Genomic DNA, 23,095 nt, shown 5'->3' with positions numbered 1-23,095 from the left:
ACTTCCACTACACACACAAAAGTACTATTGAAAATTCCACTGACTCCCGTTAGAACCCGTTAAACTATCACTGGAACCTGAAAATTTCAGAACACCCTTGAAAAGCCCAATAACTTCCACTAGAACCACAAAAACACCTTTGAAAACCCCAATAACTTCCACTAGAATCATGAAAAACCCTTGAAAACTAATTATTCTTATTTTTCTTTCTCTCTCTCCTTTCACACATTCTTCCTTTTTTATTAATTTTCCTTGTTTTCCTTTTCTTTTTTTTTTTTGTCGTGGGGGCCATTACTTTTTATGTTATTTTTGGTCTTTTTTTGTTTCCATGTTTTAATTTGTTGGGGTTATTTTCATAAATATCCCTGTTTATGTGTGTGTGTGTGTGTGTGTGTGTGTGTGTGTGTGTCCGGAAAAAAAAAACATTTAAGGCTATATTCTGAAACGCACACACACACACACACACACACACACACACCTACTTACATTAAAAAACCTCTAGATGAAGTTACGCAGGTTTTTATTTATTTTTTTCTTATGGGTCTAATCACAGATTAAGATTTATACATTATCAACAAGAGAAACATTCATGGGAACTGGCTAATCATATGTGTGGCCTTTGAAAATAGTTGTGGTGAGAGAGCAGAACGTTTCAAAATACAAGCCTTAATATAAGAGACAATACCTGTTGATTACTGCACACTGCCCTGCTCTCTGAGACTGAGGCAGGGCAGGTGTGATGGCCGTGCGCCCCTCCAGTCCCTCCTCACTGCAGCACACTCTCCACACGGCCCAGCTGCTGCCGTGTGGGGAAGGCAGTGCTTCGCAGCTCCTAAAGATGAACATGTGAGGGAGTGAAATGTTGGTGAAGCAATGAATTTAAGTTTTTTGCTGTGATGTACTGTGACACGTAATAAGGACATAAGTACATAAGAAAATAAGGGAAGCTGCAAGAAGCCATCTAACCTGTACGTGGCACTCCCTTTCTGTTAACTCTGGAACTCCCTGCCTGCTTTATTTTCACCTTTCTATGACTTGACTTCTTCAAGAGGGAGGTTTCGACATCCTTATCCTTCAATTTTTGACTACCTCCTCGGGCCCTATTCGGGGACCGGCATCTCAGTGGCCTTTTTTATTTATTTATTTATTTATTTTTTTATTCTATTTGTTCTCCTTGGCCGGTGTCCCTCCTACATAAAAAAAAAAATAAATAAATAAATAAAAAAAAAATGCCTGTCTATTTGCACTATTACTACTACTACTACTACTACTGCCACTACTAACATAACAAAGCAAGAGCTGGTGCAGGAAGCCCTGATATCAGGCCTATACTTGGCAGTCCTAGTATGAAACATGCCTGCCTATTTCCACCTGTCATCCCCATCCACATATTTGTCTAATCTTCTTTCAAAGCTCCCTAATGACTCAGCACTAACAGCCTGATTACTGAGTCCATTCTATTCATCCACCACTCTACTTGAGAACCAATTCCTTCCTATCTCTTTTTTAAACTTAACTTTTTCAAGCTCAAACCTATTATTTCCTGTTCTATCCTGATTATTGACTCTGAGAATTTTGCTTACATCACCCTTGTCATGTTCCCTGTGCCACTTAATATCTGTAATGCAATGTACAGAATATAAAGATATAAAGAAAAAAGGGATTAGGTATATTAGTCATAAGAGATTGGGAGCTGAAGGAGACCAGTGGGAAAACTGAAGACCTGGGGATGGTGTGTGGAGGACATGGCAAGGAGACCAGAGGGAAGAAGAAGAAGAAGAAGAAGAAGAAGTCACCTATAGCTGGGAAATAAAATGATGATGAAAGACAAAACCTCCTTAAAACTCCTTACATTAGCCAAGCATGGAATCAGTCAAGCAATTAATAAACCTTTATGACTAAAACTTTTAATAAAAATCTTAATAAGGACTGAGTCACATTGTAAAAGTACACGGCAGCAGACCCCCTTGCCCCTTGCTGTGCCTCTGTGTTCACCATGGGACAGTGCAGTGACACAGATGCACTGAGACAAGATAATGAGAAAGAGAACTTACTCAGATTTGACAATTACAAGGATGTACAGGAAAAGATGGAATTAACTGAGATGTGAATTTGAAAGGATACTGAGAATGAGAGAGAGAGAGAGAGAGAGAGAGAGAGAGAGAGAGAGAGAGAGAGAGAGAGAGAGAGAGAGAGAGAGAGAGAGAGAGAGAGAGAGAGAGAGAGAGAGAGAGAGAGAGAGAGAGAGAGAGAGAGAGAGAGAGAGAGAGAGAGAGAGAGAGAGAGAGAGAGACCTATCCACTTTACATTTCTCTCTCCCCAGTGTGTGGCTTCCCTGTCCTTCAGGCACACAGCTCCAGGGGAGGAGGACACAAGGGCACGAAGGTGAAGGCCTCTGCCTCAAACTGTGCCCGGTCTTCTGGGGAGAGCTGGTCCAGGGGGGTGTAGTTGTGGCTGCCCTGTGAGGGGGCGGCCTGGGTGGGGATGGGCTGGCCCTGGCCAAACAGGCTAGGCACAGGCTCGGCAGGCTTGCCAAACAGGCCGGGCTTGGCAGCAGCCTCCCCCCGCCCCCAAAAAGGCCCGGCTTGATGCCCCCAAAGGGAGCACCCCCAAATATGGAGCCAGTGGTTCCCTGTGGCTGTGAGGCGGCCGCTCCTCCGGAAAATATGCCCGGTGTGGCTGTGGTGGTGCTGGCCTCTGGCTGTGCCCCAAATAGTCCCCCTGTCTGCTGCTGCTGCTGCTGCTGCTGCTGCTGCTGCTGCTGTTGCTGCTGCTGCTGTTGCTGCTGCTGTGGCTGTGCTCCAAACAGCCCTCCTGCCTGCTGAGGCTGTGCCCCAAACAGCCCTGCTGACTGCTGCTGCTGCTGAGGCTGTGCACCAAACAGCCCTGCTGACTGCTGTTGCTGCTGTTGCTGCTGAGGCTGTGCACCAAACAGCCCTGCTGACTGCTGCTGCTGAGGCTGTGCACCAAACAGACTCCCTGGCTGCTGTTGTTGCTGTTGAGGCTGTGCTCCAAACAAGCCTGCTGATTGCTGCTGCTGTGGCTGTGCACCAAACACTCCTCCCGTCTGCTGTGTCTGCTGCTGCTGTCCGCCAAACAAGCTGGTCTGTTGCTGTGGCTGGGCACCAAATAGGCTGGTCTGCTGGGGCTGCTGCTGCTGTGGGGCCTGTGAGCCAAACAGGCCACCCTGCTGTGCCTGCTGTGGCTGTGAGCCAAACAGGCTGCCCTGCTGCTGTTGCTGGCCAAAGATGCTGGTCTGGGCTGCTGGGGCGGGTGTGGCCTGAGCCGTGCTGGCAGTCCCGAACACTGAGCTGGGGGTCTGTGCGGCACTGAACAGCGACCCTGACGTGGCAGCCTGGGGCGTGGCTGGGGTAGCGCCAAACACACTGGGGGCAGCGGCAGCGGTGGCAGGCTGTGCCCCAAACACGCTGCCCCCAGATGTGCCTAACACCGATGTCTGTGCCCCAAAGAGTGGCTTGGCTGCTGATGCCCCGCCAAAGATGCTGGGGGTGGCAGGGGCCTGCGCTGCTCCTCCCCCAAAAATGGAGGGGGTGGCGGCGCCGAAGAGGGAACCTTGGGCGGCCTGGGGAGCTGCCCCCAGCAGCCCTGGCCCTGTATTGGCGGCACTTGACGAGCTGCCAAACATGGAGCCGCCGCTGGTCTTGCCAAACAGCCCTGCTGGCTGCTTCAGCACCTGCTGCTGCTGCTGCTGCTGCTCCAGGGGGCTCTTACTGTAGAATACATCCCTCTGTGGGAGACACACCACTCAGGGACCCACGTGACTCACTCACTCACTCACTCACTCACTCACTCACACACACACACACACAGAAGGTAAAGTAGTGCAAGAAAAATGAGATATTTTTTAGCATGTACAGAGAGGGTGTGTAACAGTTTGTGCCAAGTTATAAAGTGAAAATTTGGAAGCATGAATGGTATAATGCCAGGTGTGTAGAAGCAAAAAAGAAAAAAGGACAGGGCATGGAGGAAAATGACGAGAAAACTGAACAGAAATACTAGGGAAGAATAAAAAAGGCAAGGAATGGATATGGTATAATAAGAAAAGAAAGAAATTTTGAAAGTGACAATGTAAGATAATGGAAGGAAGAGCCCAAACTCTTCTACAGATACATAAATGGAAAAATGACACATAGGGATGACATAAACAAGTTAAAAAAAGAGAAGGAAGAATTTATGAAACTACTGAGATGAGTGAACTAATGAATTCAAGTTTTCAATCTGTGTTTACTAAAGGAAACTGAATTCGTGGCACCGAAAGTGGCATCACAGAATGAGGGAAAACAGGAGATACAAGTAAAGAGACAAGAAATCAAGAAACTGCTGGAAGAGCTGGATGTTAGAAAAGCTATGAGACCAGATCAAGTAAATGGATGGATATTAAAAGAATGCAGAGAACAAATGGAGGAACCCATATGGGATACAATGAAATAATGAGCAGGTCGTTGAGAGAAGGAAAAGTACCAAGGGCATGGAAAAGAGCTAACATAGTCCCAATGTACAAAGGGGGAAAGTAAAAATGGATTGATTAAATTACAGACCAGTGTCACTAAAACGTATTGTAAGCAAGCTTTGTGAAATAGTAATTAAAGACAGATGGGTGCAATATTTAGAAGATGAAAAGATAATTACAGAAAAGCCATTTGGATTCATGAAAGGGAGCTCCTGTGTCACAAATGTACTGAGCTTTTATACAAGAGTAACAGATGGAGTGCAAGAGAGGGATGGATGGGTTAATGGATCTCAAAGAAGCATTCGATAAAGTTCCCCACAAAAGCCTTATGTGGAAGTTGGAGAGTGGAGGAGGACTGAAGGGAGCAACACTGAGATGGATGGAGGACTATTTACAAGGGAAGGAAATGAGAACAGTAATAAGAGACACTAATTCATGTTGGTGTGAAGTGACAAGTGGGGTACTGAAAGGATCTGTGTTGGCACCTATTATGTTTCAAATATATGTAAATGATATGACAGAGGATCTAGACAGTTATATAAACCTTTTGGCTAATGATGCAAAACTAATGAAAATAATAAAGGATGAAAATGACTGCAAGGAGTTACAAAAGGATACTGACAAGATACTTGCATGAAGCCAAAGATGAAAACTAGAATTTAAATCAATCATTTCTATCTATCAATCTATCTGTCTACATACCAGGCTGGCAATCCCACATGGAGACCCCCAGACAAAACACCCCACACCCATACGCACACATCATTCAAATAAATAAACAAATAAATAGATAAATAAATGAATAGATAAGCAAATATCCACTCAAAGGACATTCCCAGGAGAAGCAGAAGTGCACACCATTACCCTCAAAGGTGTGCATGGTTATATTCCCCAGCCAATGAATGCCTCTATGCCCATCACTGCACCATTACCCAGCGCAGCACAGTGGAAAGGTGACATAATGACTGACACATAGGTAGCCATGTCCCGTCCCCTCACGCAGGCGTTAATTCATGAGAACATAACAAAATAAGGGTTGGTGCAGGAAGATGAAACATGCCTACCAATTTTCTTATCTATACATTTCTCGAATATTTTAAATCTCCTTAATGACTCAGAACTAACAACCTGATTACTGAGTCCAATCTATTCATCCACCACTCTATTTGAGGACCAATTCTTTCCTATCTCTTTCTTGGACCTAAATTTTTCAAGCTTGAATCCATTATTTCTTGTTCTATCCTGATTACTGACCCTGAGAATTTGGCTTCCCTTGTAATGTTCCCTGTACCACTTAAAGACTTCTATCAGGTCCCCTCACCCTCCACAGACCCACACACACTACCAATGCAATGACTGGTGGTGGAGCGACCTTAAAAATAACCCTGGGAGATCACTAAGATAAGTCAATATGAATAAAAGATAAACAAGAGTTATCCATGAAGAGTTAGCTAAGACAGAACAAAGATAGGAGGAAACAAAAGAACAAGTCCATACATTTAAATAGCTAAAGATGCAAGGAGAGGGAGAAACACAAGGAAGACAAAGAGACACACTGAAGCAATACAAAGGAGAGAGACACTCAGGACATATAAGAAACACTGAGAAAAAAAAAAAAAAAGTGAAGAAAAGGAGTTGTTTAACTTTTGGAGACACAAGGAAGGAGAAAAAAAAGACACCAAAACAAAACAAGAGACACATAAGGAACAAAAATGGACAAAAAAAAAAAATAAATAAATAAAATAAATAAATAAAAAAAAATCCATTAAACATTTGGAAACACAAGGAAGGAGGAAACAAAAAGAAACCCCCCCAAAAAAAAATTAAAATAAAGAAAATAAATAAATAAATAAGAGGCACACAAGGACACCACAGGACACATACCAGTGCCTGCACAGCCTCAGAGGTGGACATCTTGAGTGCCTCCCGCAGCTGTTTGAAGGTCTGCTGCACTTCCATCCACTTGGCTTGCTGTGGAGAGAAGTGGAAGGGGAGGGGGTTAATCCTCTCCCAGCAAAATAGGTAATTCACAGCAAAAAATAATATAAGTAATCTTTATAAGCACAGAACATGGGAGAAAAAAGTAATACCTAAAAAAAATAATATATAAAAGGAATAAATATCTTAGAGTGACTAGTGACTGAGGGAAGGTGTGGCCATTAGCAGTGAAAGGGTTAAGGTGGTACTGGTGTGGTGGCTCAGAGCACTGCCCTTGTTGTTTACTTTGTTTTTCTCTCTCTTTCTGTCACTGCATGGGTCTGTATCTCTTGTTATTAGTATTTTTGTTGTTGTTTGTTTCATTTCTCTACTTGTTGTTACATGTCATTGTGTGCAGTGAGATAATGCAATGTAAAACAGAGAAAGTACTACGAGAGAGAGAGAGAGAGAGAGAGAGAGAGAGAGAGAGAGAGAGAGAGAGAGAGAGAGAGAGAGAGAGAGAGAGAGAGAGAGAGAGAGAGAGAGAGAGAGAGAGAGAGAGAGAGAGAGAGAGAGAGAGAGAGAGAGAGAGAGAGAGAGAGAGAGAGAGAGAGAGAGAGAGAGAGAGAGAGAGAGAGAGAGAGAGAGAGAGAGAGAGAGAGAGAGAGAGAGAGAGAGAGAGAGAGAGAGAGAGAGAGAGAGAGAGAGAGAGAGAGAGAGAGAGAGAGAGAGAGAGAGAGAGAGAGAGAGAGAGAGAGAGAGAGAGAGAGAGAGAGATATGAGAAGAGACATGTTGAGGATGAAACTTGGATGTGTCCCGAAGATGGAGCTGCCCGGCCTGAAGCTTCTAGAAAGACATTTATCTGCGCCATCACTCGTATTCCCCACATAAATTTCCTTCCTTACCCTTGTCCATTGAATTTGAGTCTCAGCCAGTATTTAGTAGAAGAGTTGCTCTTGACAATAAAGTAACCAGTATTTGTCTAGCCTCCCCAGCTTGATTATTATAATTTTCAGAAGTAACGTATTTTGTTTGTGCACGGGAAGCTGAGTGTGGGCAGGTGTAGGTAATGTATGTGTGTTGCCCCCCACCCCTCCCCACACCCTTTCAGCAGAGTGTGAGAGAGCGTGGCACACTTTCCCAGTCAGTAGTGGTGGGCAGAACTGATAACTCAAGTATTTAAGGAACTGGTTCTTTGGGCAGGCAGAACTGTCGGAATTGGTTCTGTGGGGAATTGGTACAGTGTGGCTGGTGAATACCCAAGTCTCAGAATCGTCAGCGCGCTGCTTGGTGGTTACCAGGGTGTAGTGGTTCCGGGACTCATCTAAAATACTGACGAGAATGATTACTGAATGCCGACTCCCAAGAGACCGAGGCTCTGGGATTAACAGTTAATGGGTGCACCGTTTAACAGATGTTTACTCTTATCTCACACAGGATTTAATCAGTAATAATCATTACTGGGTTTATATCAACTTGCATATTCAGTGATGTCTAGTGCAGAGGTGTTTCATGTATGATGTAATTTCATTGCATTTCAGCTTGTCTTTACAGACTGAAGCATACGATACAACAACATCAGACAACGTGTGCTCTGCATAATTCCACATTGGAACTGATCTAGTTCACTTTGATGTCGTTGTTTGTTAAATTGACTAGGTTAAGCGTGATAAATGCTCCTCTAACACTGCAAATTTAGATGTAATCTCGATATGTGCACCTTTAAGTTGCTGCATTTGAAAAATTCTTGGTGCTTGAAAAAAGTTACATTATACTTCAAGACAGGAAGGATTACAGAACAATCAACATGTAAGATATTTTATATATCTACACAAATAAGGTTTTTATTTACTCATGAGGACAAAGGCCACAACCCTCATTTTGTTTGGGAGTCTTAACTCTTATGATGCATCACTGGGAGTGCACTAATATATATATATATATATATATATATATATATATATATATATATATATATATATATATATATATATATATATATATATATATATATATATATATATATATATATATATATATATATATATATATATATATATATATATATATAGACACCTGCCGAAACGATAATTACTCCCAGTGAGGTCTAAAGCACTGTTCAGGGGGTGCTGTGAACTTATCATTAAACCCAGCTGTGACCTCACTGAACGTTTCCCTTTGTGTCTCACAACACAAGGGGGTAGTCACAGCCTGCCCTCTAAAGACAACTCTCTTCCTCCACACAAAACTACAAGCACCTAATAACACACACACCCTTCACTCCAAAAATTTTAAAATCATGGCGACTCCTACACCAGCCTCGGAGTCCCCATCTGGGGAGGGGACCATAAATGTCCCCAGGTCGGACTGCCTTTCCGTCGACGACCCTAAGTGTCTTGACACCCCCCTCAACTTTTTCTTCATTAACTTCTGCAACATTCGCGGTCTAAGATCTAATTTTCAATCTGTAGAACACCACCTCTCCTCTTCTAAACCTCATCTTCTTTTCCTCACTGAAACTCAGGTGTCTGAGGCAACTGACAGTAGCCCCTTTTCTGTTCCCTCCTACTTTCTCTATCCTCATTTTCGATCCAAAGCTGGATGCTGCGTTTATGTGCGCAATGACTTAACCTGCTCTCGTGCCCACGCTCTTGAATCTTCCGAGTTTTCCACCATCTGGCTACGACTACAGAGTCATTCTCATACTAAATTTATCTGTGCTGTATACCTCTCTCCTAACTCCTCTGACTATAAGAAATTCTTTGACTACTTAACTTCCAAAGTGGAGCACATTCTGACCCTCTTCCCTTTTGCAGAGATCTCCATTCTTGGAGACTTCAATGTTCACCACCAGCTTTGGCTTTCCTCTCCCTTCACTGACCATCCTGGTGAACTAGCCTACAACTTTGCTATCCTCCATGACCTAGAGCAATTGGTGCAACACCCTACTCGTATTCCTGACCGTCTTGGAGATACGCCCAACATTCTTGACCTTTTCCTGACCTCTAATCCTTCTGCTTATGCTGTCACCCTTTCTTCTCCGTTGGGCTCCTCCGATCACAATCTCATATCTTTATCTTGTCCTATCACTCCAATCCCTCCTCAGGATCCCCCTAAGCGAAGGTGCCTCTGGCGTTTTGCCTCTGCTAGTTGGGGGGACCTGAGGCGGTATTTTTCTGATTTTCCTTGGAATGACTACTGCTTCCGTGTCAGAGACCCGTCTTTGTGTGCTGAGCGCATAACAGAGGTGATAGTGTCTGGCATGGAGGCGTACATTCCTCATTCTTTTTCTCGTCCTAAACCTTCTAAACCTTGGTTTAACACAGCTTGTTCTCGTGCTATACATGATAGAGAGGTGGCCCACAAAAGGTACTTAAGCCTTCCTTCACCAGAATCTCATGCACTTTATATTTCTGCCCGGAACCATGCCAAGTCTGTTCTCCAACTAGCCAAAAACTCCTTCATTAACAGAAAATGTCAAAACCTTTCAAGATCTAACTCCCCTCGTGATTTCTGGCATCTAGCCAAAAATATCTCCAATAACTTTGCTTCTTCTTCTTTCCCTCCTCTACTTCAACCAGATGGCACCACTGCTATCACATCTATTTCTAAAGCTGAACTCTTTGCTCAAACCTTTGCTAAAAACTCTACCTTGGACGATTCTGGGCTTGTTCCTCCCTCTCCTCCACCCTCTGACTACTTCATGCCTCGTATTAAAATTCTTCGTAATGATGTTTTCCATGCCCTCGCTGGCCTAAACCCTCAGAAGGCTTATGGACCTGATGGGGTCCCTCCTATTGTTCTCCGAAACTGTGCCTCCGTGCTTGCACCTTGCCTAGTCAAACTCTTTCAGCTCTGTCTGTCAACATCTACCTTTCCTTCTTGCTGGAAGTTTGCCTACATTCAACCTGTTCCTAAAAAGGGTGACCGCTCTAATCCCTCAAACTACTGTCCTATTGCTTTAATTTCCTGCTTATCTAAAGTTTTTGAATCTATCCTCAACAGGAAGATTCTTAAACATCTATCACTTCACAACCTTCTATCTGATCGCCAGTATGGGTTCCGTCAAGGCCGCTCTACTGGTGATCTTCTGGCTTTCCTTACTGAGTCTTGGTCATCCTCTTTTAGAGACTTTGGTGAAACTTTTGCTGTTGCCTTGGACATATCAAAAGCCTTTGATAGAGTCTGGCACAAAGCTTTGATTTCCAAACTACCCTCCTACGGTTTCTATCCTTCTCTCTGTAACTTCATCTCAAGTTTCCTTTCTGACCGTTCTATTGCTGCTGTGGTAGACGGTCACTGTTCTTCTCCTAAATCTATTAACAGTGGTGTTCCTCAGGGTTCTGTCCTGTCACCCACTCTCTTCTTATTATTCATTAATGATCTTCTAAACCAAACTTCTTGTCCTATCCACTCCTATGCTGATGATACCACCCTGCACTTTTCCACGTCTTTTCATAGACGTCCAACCCTTCAGGAGGTAAACATATCACGCAGGGAAGCCACAGAACGCCTGACTTCTGATCTTTCTAAAATTTCTGATTGGGGCAGAGCAAACTTGGTATTGTTCAATGCCTCAAAAACTCAATTCCTCCATCTATCAACTCGACACAATCTTCCAGACAACTATCCCCTCTTCTTCAATGACACTCAACTATCCCCCTCTTCTACACTGAACATCCTTGGTCTGTCCTTTACTTATAATCTGAACTGGAAACTTCACATCTCATCTCTAGCTAAAACAGCTTCTATGAAGTTAGGTGTTCTGAGACGTCTCCGCCAGTTTTTCTCACCCCCCCAGCTGCTAACTCTGTACAAGGGCCTTATCCGTCCATGTATGGAGTATGCTTCACATGTCTGGGGGGGTTCCACTCATACTGCTGTTCTAGACAGGGTGGAATCAAAAGCTTTTCGTCTCATCAACTCCTCTCCTCTAACTGACTGTCTTCAGCCTCTCTCTCACCGCCGCAATGTTGCATCTCTAGCTGTCTTCTACCGCTATTTTCATGCTAACTGCTCTTCTGATCTTGCTAACTGCATGCCTCCCCTCCTTCCGCGGCCTCGCTGCACAAGACTTTCATCTTTCTCTCACTCCTATTCTGTCCACCTCTCTAACGCAAGAGTTAACCAGTATTCTCAATCATTCATCCCTTTCTCTGGTAAACTCTGGAATTCCTTGCCTGCTTCTGTATTTCCACCTTCCTATGACTTGAATTCCTTCAAGAGGGAGGTTTCAAGACACTTATCCACCAATTTTTGACCACTGCTTTGACCCTTTTAGGGACTGGCATTTCAGTGGGCATTTTTTTTTTATTAGATTTTTGTTGCCCTTGGCCAGTATCCTTCCTACATAAAAAAAAAAAAAAAAAAAAAAAAATATATATATATATATATATATATATATATATATATATATATATATATATATATATATATATATATATATATATATATATATATATATATATATATATATGCCCTATGTTATGACATCACAGTATTTACCAATCAAAGTACAAAAAAAGATTAAATTTATGGCAACACTAAATAGGTGCCTCATATTGGCTAACATGAACAAAATATTTTCATATTATTCATGCAATTTCTTTGAATACTAGACACAGGGACACTTATTCATGTTTGATTGTATCACACTACTTCCTTCATTGGTAGATACCATTTGCAAGATTTCCTAAATAATATTAATGATTACATACATATTTTAAACACTACATAAATGTTGTAACTCATGCGTATCTGCCACCAGTACTCGCTTGGAACCGTTAAGGCAGAACTAGCTCCAAGACTTGAACTGGTTCCTAGGGATTCCTAGAGGAACCATTGGAACTGGTTCCTGCCCAGCCCTGACAGTCAGTCACTACCCAGCGCTCATGAGAGAGCAGATGTATTGAGACGAGCACTAATATCCAACGGTGACCGAGGTGGGATAAGAGTTAGTGGGGTCAGTCGCCTTAGGGGGTTAAGTGAGTCATTACTGGCCATACACCCTGGCATACTTATACAGAATAGGAGTCTCCATAGTAGTCTGCCAGAGAGGGTAGTTGTGTACAACACACTCCAGACCCAGGAAAGTGACTCCTCGGCTGTGTGTGTGTGTGTGTGTGTGTGTGTGTGTGTGTGTGTGTGTGTGTGTGTGTGTGTGTGTGTGTGTGTGTGTGTGTGTGTGTGTGTGTGTGTGTGTGTGTGTAGGCTGCGTCTGTGCACAGTGAGGAGTGAATGACCCTCCTGTGTGTTCATGGGCACTCATTTGTAGTGGTTTCTCATGTCTTGTTAGTGAGCTTGTTTTGTCTTAAATGCTACTGCTGGCTGATACTGTTCAGCCACAAAGGACTTCAGTAATTAGCTGTGTAGTGAACTTTACTCCGTCCTCAGGTATGCCATCCAGGAGGCAGTAAACGACACTGCTCAGCTTGAGGCTATAACACACTGTTGGACAGTGGGTGGATTTGTTGCGGAGGGCAAATGTCCAGTGGGATTTTATACCTCCACCATCTATGTGTTATTGTACGTTGTAACTGTTTTTCTTAGACGTGGTTGTCAATTCTTGGACAGCTGTGGGTGTTAAGTATTGTTGGAGTATTTCCCTTGTCTGTAGGTTGGTAAAACACTGGCGACCTCAATTACTGTAACCTGGTGTTACGACCATTGTGAAAAGGGTGCAGGAGTCACAAGGGACCCTGTACACCCATCTTTGAGCCCTGCACTGAGTCCACAAAGGAGGTGGCTCTGGGAAGCTGGTCCAGGTGTGGCGGCGGCAGCTTTGTGAAGGGGCTGGGAACTGTGGTTGTAACAATGCACATACCTCTCCTGTTGTTTATTTCATTTCCCTCTATTTCTGTCACTGCCTGGCACTACTTGCTATCACTGGCACCTTTCCTGTTGCTGCTTATTTTATTTTTCTATTTTTAGTAGTAGTAAATAAAATAAACAAAACAGACTTATGTACATAGTATGTGTTAAATAAATAGCAGAATAAATAAATAAATAAATAAATAAATAAATAAATAAATAAATAAATAAATAAATAAATAAACAACACACTCATAGGCAACAAAAGTATTAAATAAATAGCTCAGTAAATAAACAGATAAATGAATAAACAACACACACATAGACAATGTACGCATCAATAAATGAATAAATGGCTCAATAAGACAATCAATCAATCAGACTCACATAGGCGGCACAGGTGTTGGTCTTGTTGGCGGTGTAGGCATCAATCCTGAACTCCTCTGGGGACGTGTCAGAGAAGCCCACGAGGGGAGGGTGAGCCTTCAGCGGGGAGAAGCTGGACACGAGCCACTGCCCACTGCGCTCCCACTGTGTCATCTCCCCACTCACCTGCTTCCTGCCACACACCAGGGGGGAGGGACAGGGGGTCATTCCATGTGCTACTGCTGCTGTTACACACACACACACACACACACACACACACACACACACACACACACACATATATGAGGGGATGGGGTCAGGGGGTCAATTCATATACTGCTGCCACACACACACACACACACACACACACACACACACACACACACACACTGGGGGGAGGGAGGAAGAGGGGATAGTTTATATGCTACTGCTGCTGTTATCACACACACACACACACACACACACACACACACACAGGGAGGGAGGGGGTTTGAGTGTCTGGTAACAACATCTGATAACTGTGCTTAGTCACATACAGTAAAATCCCTCTTATCCGGCACCAACGGGACCGCCGACATGCCAGATACTTGAATATTGCCAGATACTTGAATAGAAGTGAAATTATGTCCACAATCACCACCCTACACTCACACATCTTACCATAACAAAGATCAGCTGATCTTAATCAGCAGCTGATCTGATCAGCTGCTTAAGTGTAAGCACAACATGCTTCCTCTTTTCTACAACCTTAGACATGACGAAGGCGTCAGGCGATAAACAGTGCACACGCGGGACTGAGTCACTGAGTAAACACAGTGCAGTGGGCTGCGGATGGCGCGAAGCAGTGCGCTCTGGTGGCGAGGGGACAAAGTATGCCTCACGCGGGAATTATAATCGATTTTATGAGTACACATTGATTTTTTATTGATTTTAAGGCTCGGGGAAAAATGTGCCGGATACTTGAAGCTGCCGTATACTCGAATGCCGGATAAGAGGGATTTTACTGTACATATTGCAGGGAGGAGGCAGGAGACACCTGCCGAAATGATAGTTACTCCCAGTGAGGTCTAAAGCAGTGGATCAGGGGTGCTGGGAACTTATCATTACACACAGCTGTGACCTCACTGAATGTTTCCCTTTGTGTCTCACAACACAAGGGGGCAGTCACAGCCTGCCCTCTAAAGACAACTCTCTTCCTTCACACAAAACTACAAGCACCTAATTACACCCACACCCTTCACTCAAAATTAAAAATTATCACAGCAACTCCTACACCAGCCTCGGAGTCTCCCATCTGGGGAGGGGACCACAAATGTCCCCCGCAGGTTGGACTGCACTTCTGGTATCGACCCTAAATGTCTTGACATTCGCGGTCTTAGATCTAATTTTCAATCTGTGGAACACCACCTATCCTCTTCTAAATCTCATCTTCTTTTCCTCACTGAAACACAGCTGTCTGAGGCAACTGACAGTAGCCCCTTTTCTGTTCCCTCCCAATATCTCTATCCTCATTTTCAATCCAAAACTGGATGTTGCATTTATGTGCGCAACGACTTAACATGCTCTCGTGCCCACGCTCTTGAATCTTCCGAGTTTTTTCACCATCTGGCTACGACTACAGAGTCACTCTCAAACTAAATTTATCTGTGCTGTATACATCACACCTAACTCCTCTGACTATAAGAAATTCTTTGACTACTTAACTTCCAAAGTGGAGCACATTCTGACTCTCCATTCTTGGAGACTTCCATGTTCACCACCAGCTTTGGCTTTCCTCTCCCTTCACTGACCATCCTGGTGAACTAGCCTTCAATTTTGCTATCCTCCACGACCTAGAGCAATTGGTGCAACAACCTACTGGTATTCCTGACTGTTGTGGATATACGCCCAACATTCTTAACCTCTAATCCTTCTGCTTGTGCTGTCACCCTCTCTTCTCCGTTGGGCTCCTCCAATCACAATCTCATATCTGTATAAACTTGTCCTATTGCTCCAATCCCTCCTCAGGATCCCCCTAAGCGGAGGTGCCTCTGGCATTTTGCCTCTGCTAGTTGGGAGGACCTGAGGAGATATTTTGCTAATTTTTCTTGGAATGACTACTGCTTCCGTGTCAGAGACCTGTCTTTGTGTGCTGAGCGCATAACAGAGGTGATAGTGTCTGGCATGGAGGCGTACATTCCTCACTCTTTTTCTCGACCTAAACCTTCTAAACCTTGGTTTAACACAGCTTGTTCTCGTGCTGTACATGATAGAGAGGTGGCCCACAAAAGTCTTCATTCAGCCTTCCATCACCAGAATCTCATGCACTTCATATTTTTGCCGGGAACCATGCCAAGTTTGTTCTCCAACTAGCCAAAAACTCCTTCATTAATATAAAGTGTCAAAATTTTTCAAGATCTAACTCGCCTCGTGACTTCTGGCATCTAGCCAAAAATATCTCCAATAACTTTGCTTCTTCTTCTTTCCCTCCTTTATTTCAACCAGATGGCACCACTGCTATCACATCTATCTCTAAAGCTGAACTCTTCCCTCAAACCTTTGCTAAAAACTCTACCTTGGACAATTCTGGGCTTGTTCCTCCCTCTCCTCCACCCTCTGACTACTTCATGCAACCTATTAAAATTCTTCGCAATTATGTTTTCCATGCCCTCACTGGCCTAAACCCTCAGAAGGCTTATGCACCTGATGGGGTCCCTCCTATTGTTCTCTGAAACTGTGCCTCTGTGCTTGCACCTTGCCTAGTCAAACTCTTTCAGCTCTGTCTGTCAATATCTAGCTTTCCTTCTTGCTGGTTTACCTACATTCAGCCTGTTCTTAAAAAGGGTGACTGTTCTAATCCCTCAAACTACCATCCTATTGCTTTAATTTCTTGCCTATCTAAAGTTTTTGAATCTATCCTCAACAGGAAGATTCTTAAACATCTATCACTTCACAACCTTCTATCTGATTGCCAGTATGGGTTCTGTTAAGGCCACTCTACTGGTGATCTTCTGGCTTTCCTTACTGAATCTTGGTCATCCTCTTTTAGAGATTTTGGTGAAACTTTTACTGTTGTCTTAGACATATCAAAAGTTTTTGATAGAGTCTGGCACAAAGCTTTGATTTTCAAAGTACCCTCCTACAGCTTCTATCCTTCTCTCTGGAACTTCATCTCAAGTTTCCTTTCTGACCATTCTATTTCTGCTGTGGTAGATCACTGTTCTCCTAAATCTATTAACAGTGCTGTTTTTCATGGTTTTGTCCCGTCACCCAATTCTTTCTATTATTCTTATTATTATTCCTCTAAACCAAATTTCTTGTCCTATCCACGCCTACGCTGATGATACCACCCTGCACTTTTCCACGTCTTTTCATAGTCATCCAACCCTTCAGGAAGTAAACAGCTCACGCAGGGAAGCCACAGAATGCCTAACTTCTGATCTGTCTAAAATTTCTGATTGGGTCAGAGAAAACTTGGTATTGTTCAATGCCTCAAAAACTCAATTCTTCAACCTATCAACTTGACACAACCTTCCAGACAACTGTCACCTCTTCTTCAATGACACTCAACTGTCCCCCTCTTCTACACTAAATATCCTCGGTCTGTCCTTTTGCTTATAATTTAAACTGGAAACTTAACATCTCATCTCTAGCTAAAACAGCTTCTATGAAGTTAGGTATTCTGAGACGGCATTCTGAGACGTCTCCACCAGTTTTTCTCACCCTCTAGCTGCTAGCTCTGTACAATGGCCTTATCTGTCCATGTATGGAGTATGCTTCACATGTCTGGGGGGGTTCCACTCATACTGCTCTTCTAGACAGGGTGGAATCAAAAGCTTTTCGTCTCATCAACTCCTCTCCTCTAACTGACTGTCTTCAGCCTCTCTCTCATCACCACAGTGTTGCATCTCTAGCTGTCTTCTACTGCTATTTTCATGCTAGCTGCTCTTCTGATCTTGCTAATTGCATGCCTCCCCTTATCCTGCAGCCTTACTGCACAAAACTTTCTTCTCTCTCATCCCTATTTTGTCCACCTCTCTAATGCAAGAATTAACCAGTATTCTCAATCATTCATCCCTTTCTCTAGTAAACTCTGGAACTCCCTGCCTGCTACTGTATTTCCACCTTCCTATGACTTGAACTCCTTCAAGAGGGAGGTTTCAAGACACTTATCCTTCAGTTTTTGACTACTGCTTTGACCCTTTTATGGGACTGGCATCTCAGTGGACCTTTTTTTTTTTTTTTGTTGCCTTTAGCCAGTGTCCTTTCTACATAAAGAGAAAAAAAAAAATATATATATATATATATATATATATATATATATATATATATATATATATATATATATATATATATATATATATATATATATATATATATATATATATATATATATACAAAAAAAAACTGAAGTTTGTAGACATACAAAAATATATATACATAAAATAAAAAAATAAAATATGAAATAGAATACAATAAAAGCAATTATTCAATGAACAGATGAACAGATAGACAACAAGATGCACTCAAGGCCCCACTACTCACACAAAGTCAGTGAATTCCTTGGAGTCCTGCTGGCCACCAGACTTCCCGCCAAACACGCTGGCTGTGGCACCGAACACTCCGCCACCGCCGCTGGCAGCGCCGGTGCCGCCTGGCAATGCACACACATACATAGACACACTGAACAAAATGTGTGATGTTGATATTAACAACAACCATATTTCACTTTTAAACAGAGTTCAGAAAGTTAGAAAGACATACTATTTATTGACACAAACTTTCTAGATCAATATTTTTTTCTATTTTCCATTATTTAAAATTCTGCAGTTGAGATAAATTTTTCAACTGCAAAAATTTTAGTATTTTTTTTTTTGTCTTGACCTTAAAAAGTTTGGTTCACTTTTAAAAATTTTATCTGATAAGACAGATACAATAAAACTCTGCTGGTCAAATTAATTGGAGGGAACACCAATCTGAGGCAGAGACAAGATGCAGCCTGCAGGCCACTGCAGGCTGTGGGCATGGCCACACTCAGGCCACAGTCTGGTCACACCATCACATGCACATCACCAGCGGGGGCCGTGAGCACCGGCGTGAAGGCTTCCAGTGAAGTGCACGTAACATTATGACTGGACCATGAGTGTGCTGTGACTTGAGTGTGACTGCCCCTATTGTGTTCACCAGCCCTCTGCCAAACCACAGCAGGAGCCAGGCAGGACCAGCTGTGTGATGCAGCAGGACACAGGCAGTGCAGGCACAAGCAGCACAGGGCCAGGAGTGCCATCAGAAGCAGCAGGACAGTGTCAGCTTACCTTGGTTGGGGGGGTGGTAGTACCAGCACTTTGCGCCATATTTACAGGTGCCCTTCAGATAGTAGCTACAGATCTGCTTGTTGCCGCCCACTGCCACCTGCTGCCTGAACATGGTGGTGGTAGTGGTGGTGGTGAGGTCAAGACTGCATGAATATTTTGGTTAGGGACTCCAGAACCTGTGGGAGAAATGGGGATAGTTATAGGGGTTATGGTAGTGATGGTAAGTACAAGGGTTTAAGTTTGCAAGGAGATTTTAGTTAAAGGGTGACTCCTGAACCTGTGGAAGGGAATATGATGGTTAAACTGGGGTGACTAACGACCTGGGGATGGTGTGTGGAGGAGGACAGGGCAAGGAGGCCAGAGGGAAGACCTAAGACCTAGGGATGGTGTGTGGAGGAAGGCATGAGAATGAATACCAGGGAACACACACACGAGAAAGAAAACCCACTGAGTAATAAAGAAAAAATAAATAAATAAATATCACAAAAACACTGGAAAAAAAATCTAACGTCAAAAAAAAAAAAAAAAAACGCGGGAACATTACAAAAAATAGCCACAAAAACACATTACATCATCTTATTTACCACATCCCCTGGTCCACTGAATGCAGGAGCCCTTCCCTACACACTAATACTCTTAATGGTGCCTCAGGGAGCTTCATATACTGGCTTTCCCTCACATAAACATCACTGCCCCCGCATGACGCAAAGCAAGGAAGTAAACAAACCCACGTGAGTCTTTTTTACGGTTCACTGTTGATTTGAAATTTCCAGATTCAGAAATGTGTTATTCTGTAGTATTATGAGTTAGAAATATATCTACTTATATAAAGTGGTGGAAAGAAAGTTATGAAAAACGGGTAAGGAATTAGATTATTGTGCTTGGCAAACACACCTGCCACTGAGGTATTTCAAAATTTGCACCTGTTTATTTTTCATTGTTTTATTTAAGCTGGTATTTTTTAATCTCTCTCTCTCTCTCTCTCTCTCTCTCTCTCTCTCTCTCTCTCTCTCTTGCGGGCTGACTCTAGTAATTTTCGGCGCCACTCGCCAATCTTGCCACAAACACCAGCGACCTGGTATTTCATTGCCATATTCCCAGAACGTTTTGGTTCTTACTTAACTAAACGCCTCGTAATAACACAACCCCCTCCCCCCTGCCACAGCCTTTCTATCACCATCTCGTCCTGGACCCAGACCAAGACCCAGACGAGGTGTAAACATTACTGGTGGGCGGGAGGGAAGAGCGGCTGCTAGTGATCCCTTGCGTGGTGATGGCTGGCGACGCTTTCCTGGTGGAGTGCAGTGACGAGGAGGTGGACAAAGGCTTCACCAAGACCTCCTATGGTGATTATACACGCGTGGGGTTCTCTCATTGTTAATACTTGAGACAGAAGTAATTGCCATCTTAATGAAATTATTTGTAGGTTGTATCTCAAATGCCGATCCTCTTGGCATGTGATCCTGAGGTTCTCCCAGAAATCACCAGTTGTGATAAAAGGTTTTATTGATGTTCCAACCAATACACCGTACGTAACTGTAGCCCTTCACAGGGTCTACATCTCACTGGAGCATTTCTAGCCCCATTTTACCCTGCCGGAAATTAGTAAGTTTACCTTATGGGATGGGAGGATCAATGGCGGGCCAAGCACCCCTGGTTAGGGGGCGAGACCACCTGCTCTTGGTTAGGTTACAAAATGTTAGGTTAGTGTACCTTATGGGAGGATCCAGGGGGGCAAAGCGAATGTTAGGTTAGTTTACCTTATGGGGGGTCAAGGGGGGGGGCGAAGCTCCCAGCGGTTAGGAGGTTACAAAATGTTCGGTTTAACTTATGTGAAGGGAGCAAAGCCCCCTGGTCAGGATGTTACAAAATGTTAGGTTAGTTTACCTTATGGGGACATCCAGAAGGTTAGAGGGGTCAAGGGGAAGAGTATTGGTTGAAACTACTAATTTGCCAGGTAAAAATAATGGTTTTCACATTCTCTTTCAATTTACACATCTTAATTAAATGATTCTTAGGTTCTCTAGGAAATTACTGGCACTTGTGGAGAATTGGGGTCATGTGGCCACGCTGGGTGGCACACCCTGCCAGGTAATACAGCGATGCACCCTCTTTTTTTTTTTTATCTATTCATTAACATTTATTTCATTTATTTTATTCTTACTCAGACATTTCCACCACAGTCTCTCCTATACTATCACATTTTATTTTATTTCCTATTCATATCCCTTGCTGGTGTAAAGTCATAGGACATAAAAAAAAGTATAACTACTGTACCTGTAAAAAAAAAAAAGACATACATTAATTAAAAAACTGAAATAAATCAGTAACAAACAAATCAGGTAAGGAGAATACACAGGGACAAGCCAAGCACTGCCACCATTGTATCATGACACAGGGTTAGTCCTGACTGCCACAAACCGAGTCCGCCCTGTAACGCTGTCTGTTTGCTGCAGGGTACGAGCCGAGCAGTGCCGAGGTGGTGCGGCTGTACGAGGCGCTGGCCCAGGATGGCACCCTGAGCCTGGCCTGGCGGTGGGAGTTGGGCCGCCGCCTCCCTACGCCCTCCCAAAGTGACTCCCAGAGTGAGAAGGAGGAGGAGGAGTCAGAGAAGTGAGTGCTAGTCTGTTCAGTTTGGTTTATCAAGGAAAGACTTATTTCAATGTACTGGTTTTCTGAGGTAAAATTGAGGAAATGTTACTTAAGCTGTAGAAAATAATTATGACTTATTTTATTCTTTATTAATCTCCCTCCTAAAAAAATAAAGAATTAGTAATGAATTGTGTAGAATAAGTGTTCTGTGAAAGGTTTGATTCCTCACAGCCTGCTTTCTATTCTATTCTATTCTAGTCTATTTATCATAAAATGATAAAGACCAGTATTTATCCTCATCCCCACGTACTCTCCTTTCCATCTCAGGCAAAACTCTTGATCCCTTTCAAAATAAGTATAATTTCTCATTTCCTTTGACTCGTTTCTATAATAATCTGCACAATTCTTTACTTTTTCCTTACTCTCCTATCTATATTTCCCCAAAACTCCAATTACATTAAATAAAAAAATAAGTAAATAAATCAGTATCACTTCTCATTTTCTGACTCTTCTTTTTAATAATCCTACTTGACTCATTTCTTCCCTTACTTTCTTATTTGTCATTAAGAAAAAAAAAAAAACTCCCACAACTGCCAAAATCACTGTTATTTCCCATTTCCTCCCATCTCTCCCTTTAATAATGCCTCAATTTTTCTCTTGCTCTCCCATTCATTTCCTAAAATCTCCCAAGAAATCAAGGCAAAATCAATATTACTCCTCTGACTCTTCCATTCATTTCACAATAACTCCCTTGAGAATCAAACAACAAAATCAATATTACTCCTTTTACTCCCCCATTCATTCCTAAAACTCTCAATAAATCATGACAAAATCAAGATTACTCTCATCTCTGACCTTCCCTGAAATACTCCCTCACAACACCCAAAATCTTCCCTTTCTAGAGTGGACACATCAGGGTTTGACTTTGACGAGGACACCCCCTCCATGCGGCCCGCCCCTCGCCGCACGCCGGGCAGCTCGGGTCTCAAGGGCAGCGCCAAGAAGAAGACCACAAACTTCGAGAACATTCTGGCCAATGTGAGGCGACACAAGAAGTTGGAGTTTCGGGAGAAGAGTCGAAGCAGGAAGGAGAGCAAGAAGTAGAGGGGGTGTGCTTGTGTGTGTGTGTGTGTGTTAGGTTATAAGGACAACAGTAACAAGATTATAAGGAAAACAAGAGGGAGATTATATGGAAAGGAAGTGTGTGTGTGTGTGTGTGTGTGTGAGATAAGATTATAAAAACAACAGGAAGACTATAGGAAGGAAAGCACCAGTAAGATTATAAGGAAAACATTATTAACAAATTATTATAAGAAAGCAGTGAGATTGTATGGAAGGTGTGTGTGTGTATGACTGATTGGTGTGACTTGAGACAGAGAGGAATGTAAGATTATGAGTTGTGTAGAAAGAAAAATGGTGTTTTTGTATGGGTATTTGGCATGAGGTGGTGTCTTTGGTAATGTTTGATTAAGAGTACCAGGGTGGGACATGTGGGTGTTAGAATAAAGGAAATTCAAGAATACCTGGTCTCTTTACTTCCTTTTCAGTCACTTCTCATTAACCAGCAGGTAATATAGTGACAGCACTGTTCCTCTCTACCATGAGTGACACTGTGGAGTTACGAATAAGATGGACAAGACGTTG

The 23,095-nt window shown here is 43.0% G+C and overlaps 2 protein-coding genes across 2 annotated transcripts; one reads left to right on the top strand and one right to left on the bottom strand.

Annotated features, from left to right (window-relative positions):
- Positions 1 to 2,205: 2,205 nt before the first annotated feature.
- LOC135092902 (nuclear pore complex protein Nup98-Nup96-like) lies at positions 2,206 to 19,577 on the bottom strand. Its single transcript, XM_063991674.1, is given in 7 exon segments — positions 2,206 to 2,612; positions 2,615 to 3,748; positions 6,356 to 6,442; positions 13,587 to 13,758; positions 18,090 to 18,198; positions 18,860 to 19,037; positions 19,437 to 19,577. Coding segments are annotated over 6 exon segments (1,884 nt in total). The 5' UTR covers positions 18,972 to 19,037; positions 19,437 to 19,577; the 3' UTR covers positions 2,206 to 2,342.
- Positions 19,578 to 20,025: 448 nt separating this feature from the next.
- LOC135092901 (PAXIP1-associated glutamate-rich protein 1-like) lies at positions 20,026 to 22,971 on the top strand. The gene is made up of 3 exons (XM_063991672.1): positions 20,026 to 20,205; positions 21,316 to 21,472; positions 22,354 to 22,971. Exons 1-3 carry the CDS (start codon positions 20,133 to 20,135, stop codon positions 22,553 to 22,555), a joined length of 432 nt encoding a protein of 143 aa, XP_063847742.1. The 5' UTR covers positions 20,026 to 20,132; the 3' UTR covers positions 22,556 to 22,971.
- The last annotated feature ends 124 nt before the right edge of the window (positions 22,972 to 23,095 follow it).

This window comes from Scylla paramamosain, chromosome 41 (assembly GCF_035594125.1).
Source record: "Scylla paramamosain isolate STU-SP2022 chromosome 41, ASM3559412v1, whole genome shotgun sequence".
Taxonomy (NCBI): Eukaryota; Metazoa; Arthropoda; class Malacostraca; order Decapoda; family Portunidae; genus Scylla; species Scylla paramamosain.
This window is presented reverse-complemented; position numbering and strand designations above follow the sequence as displayed.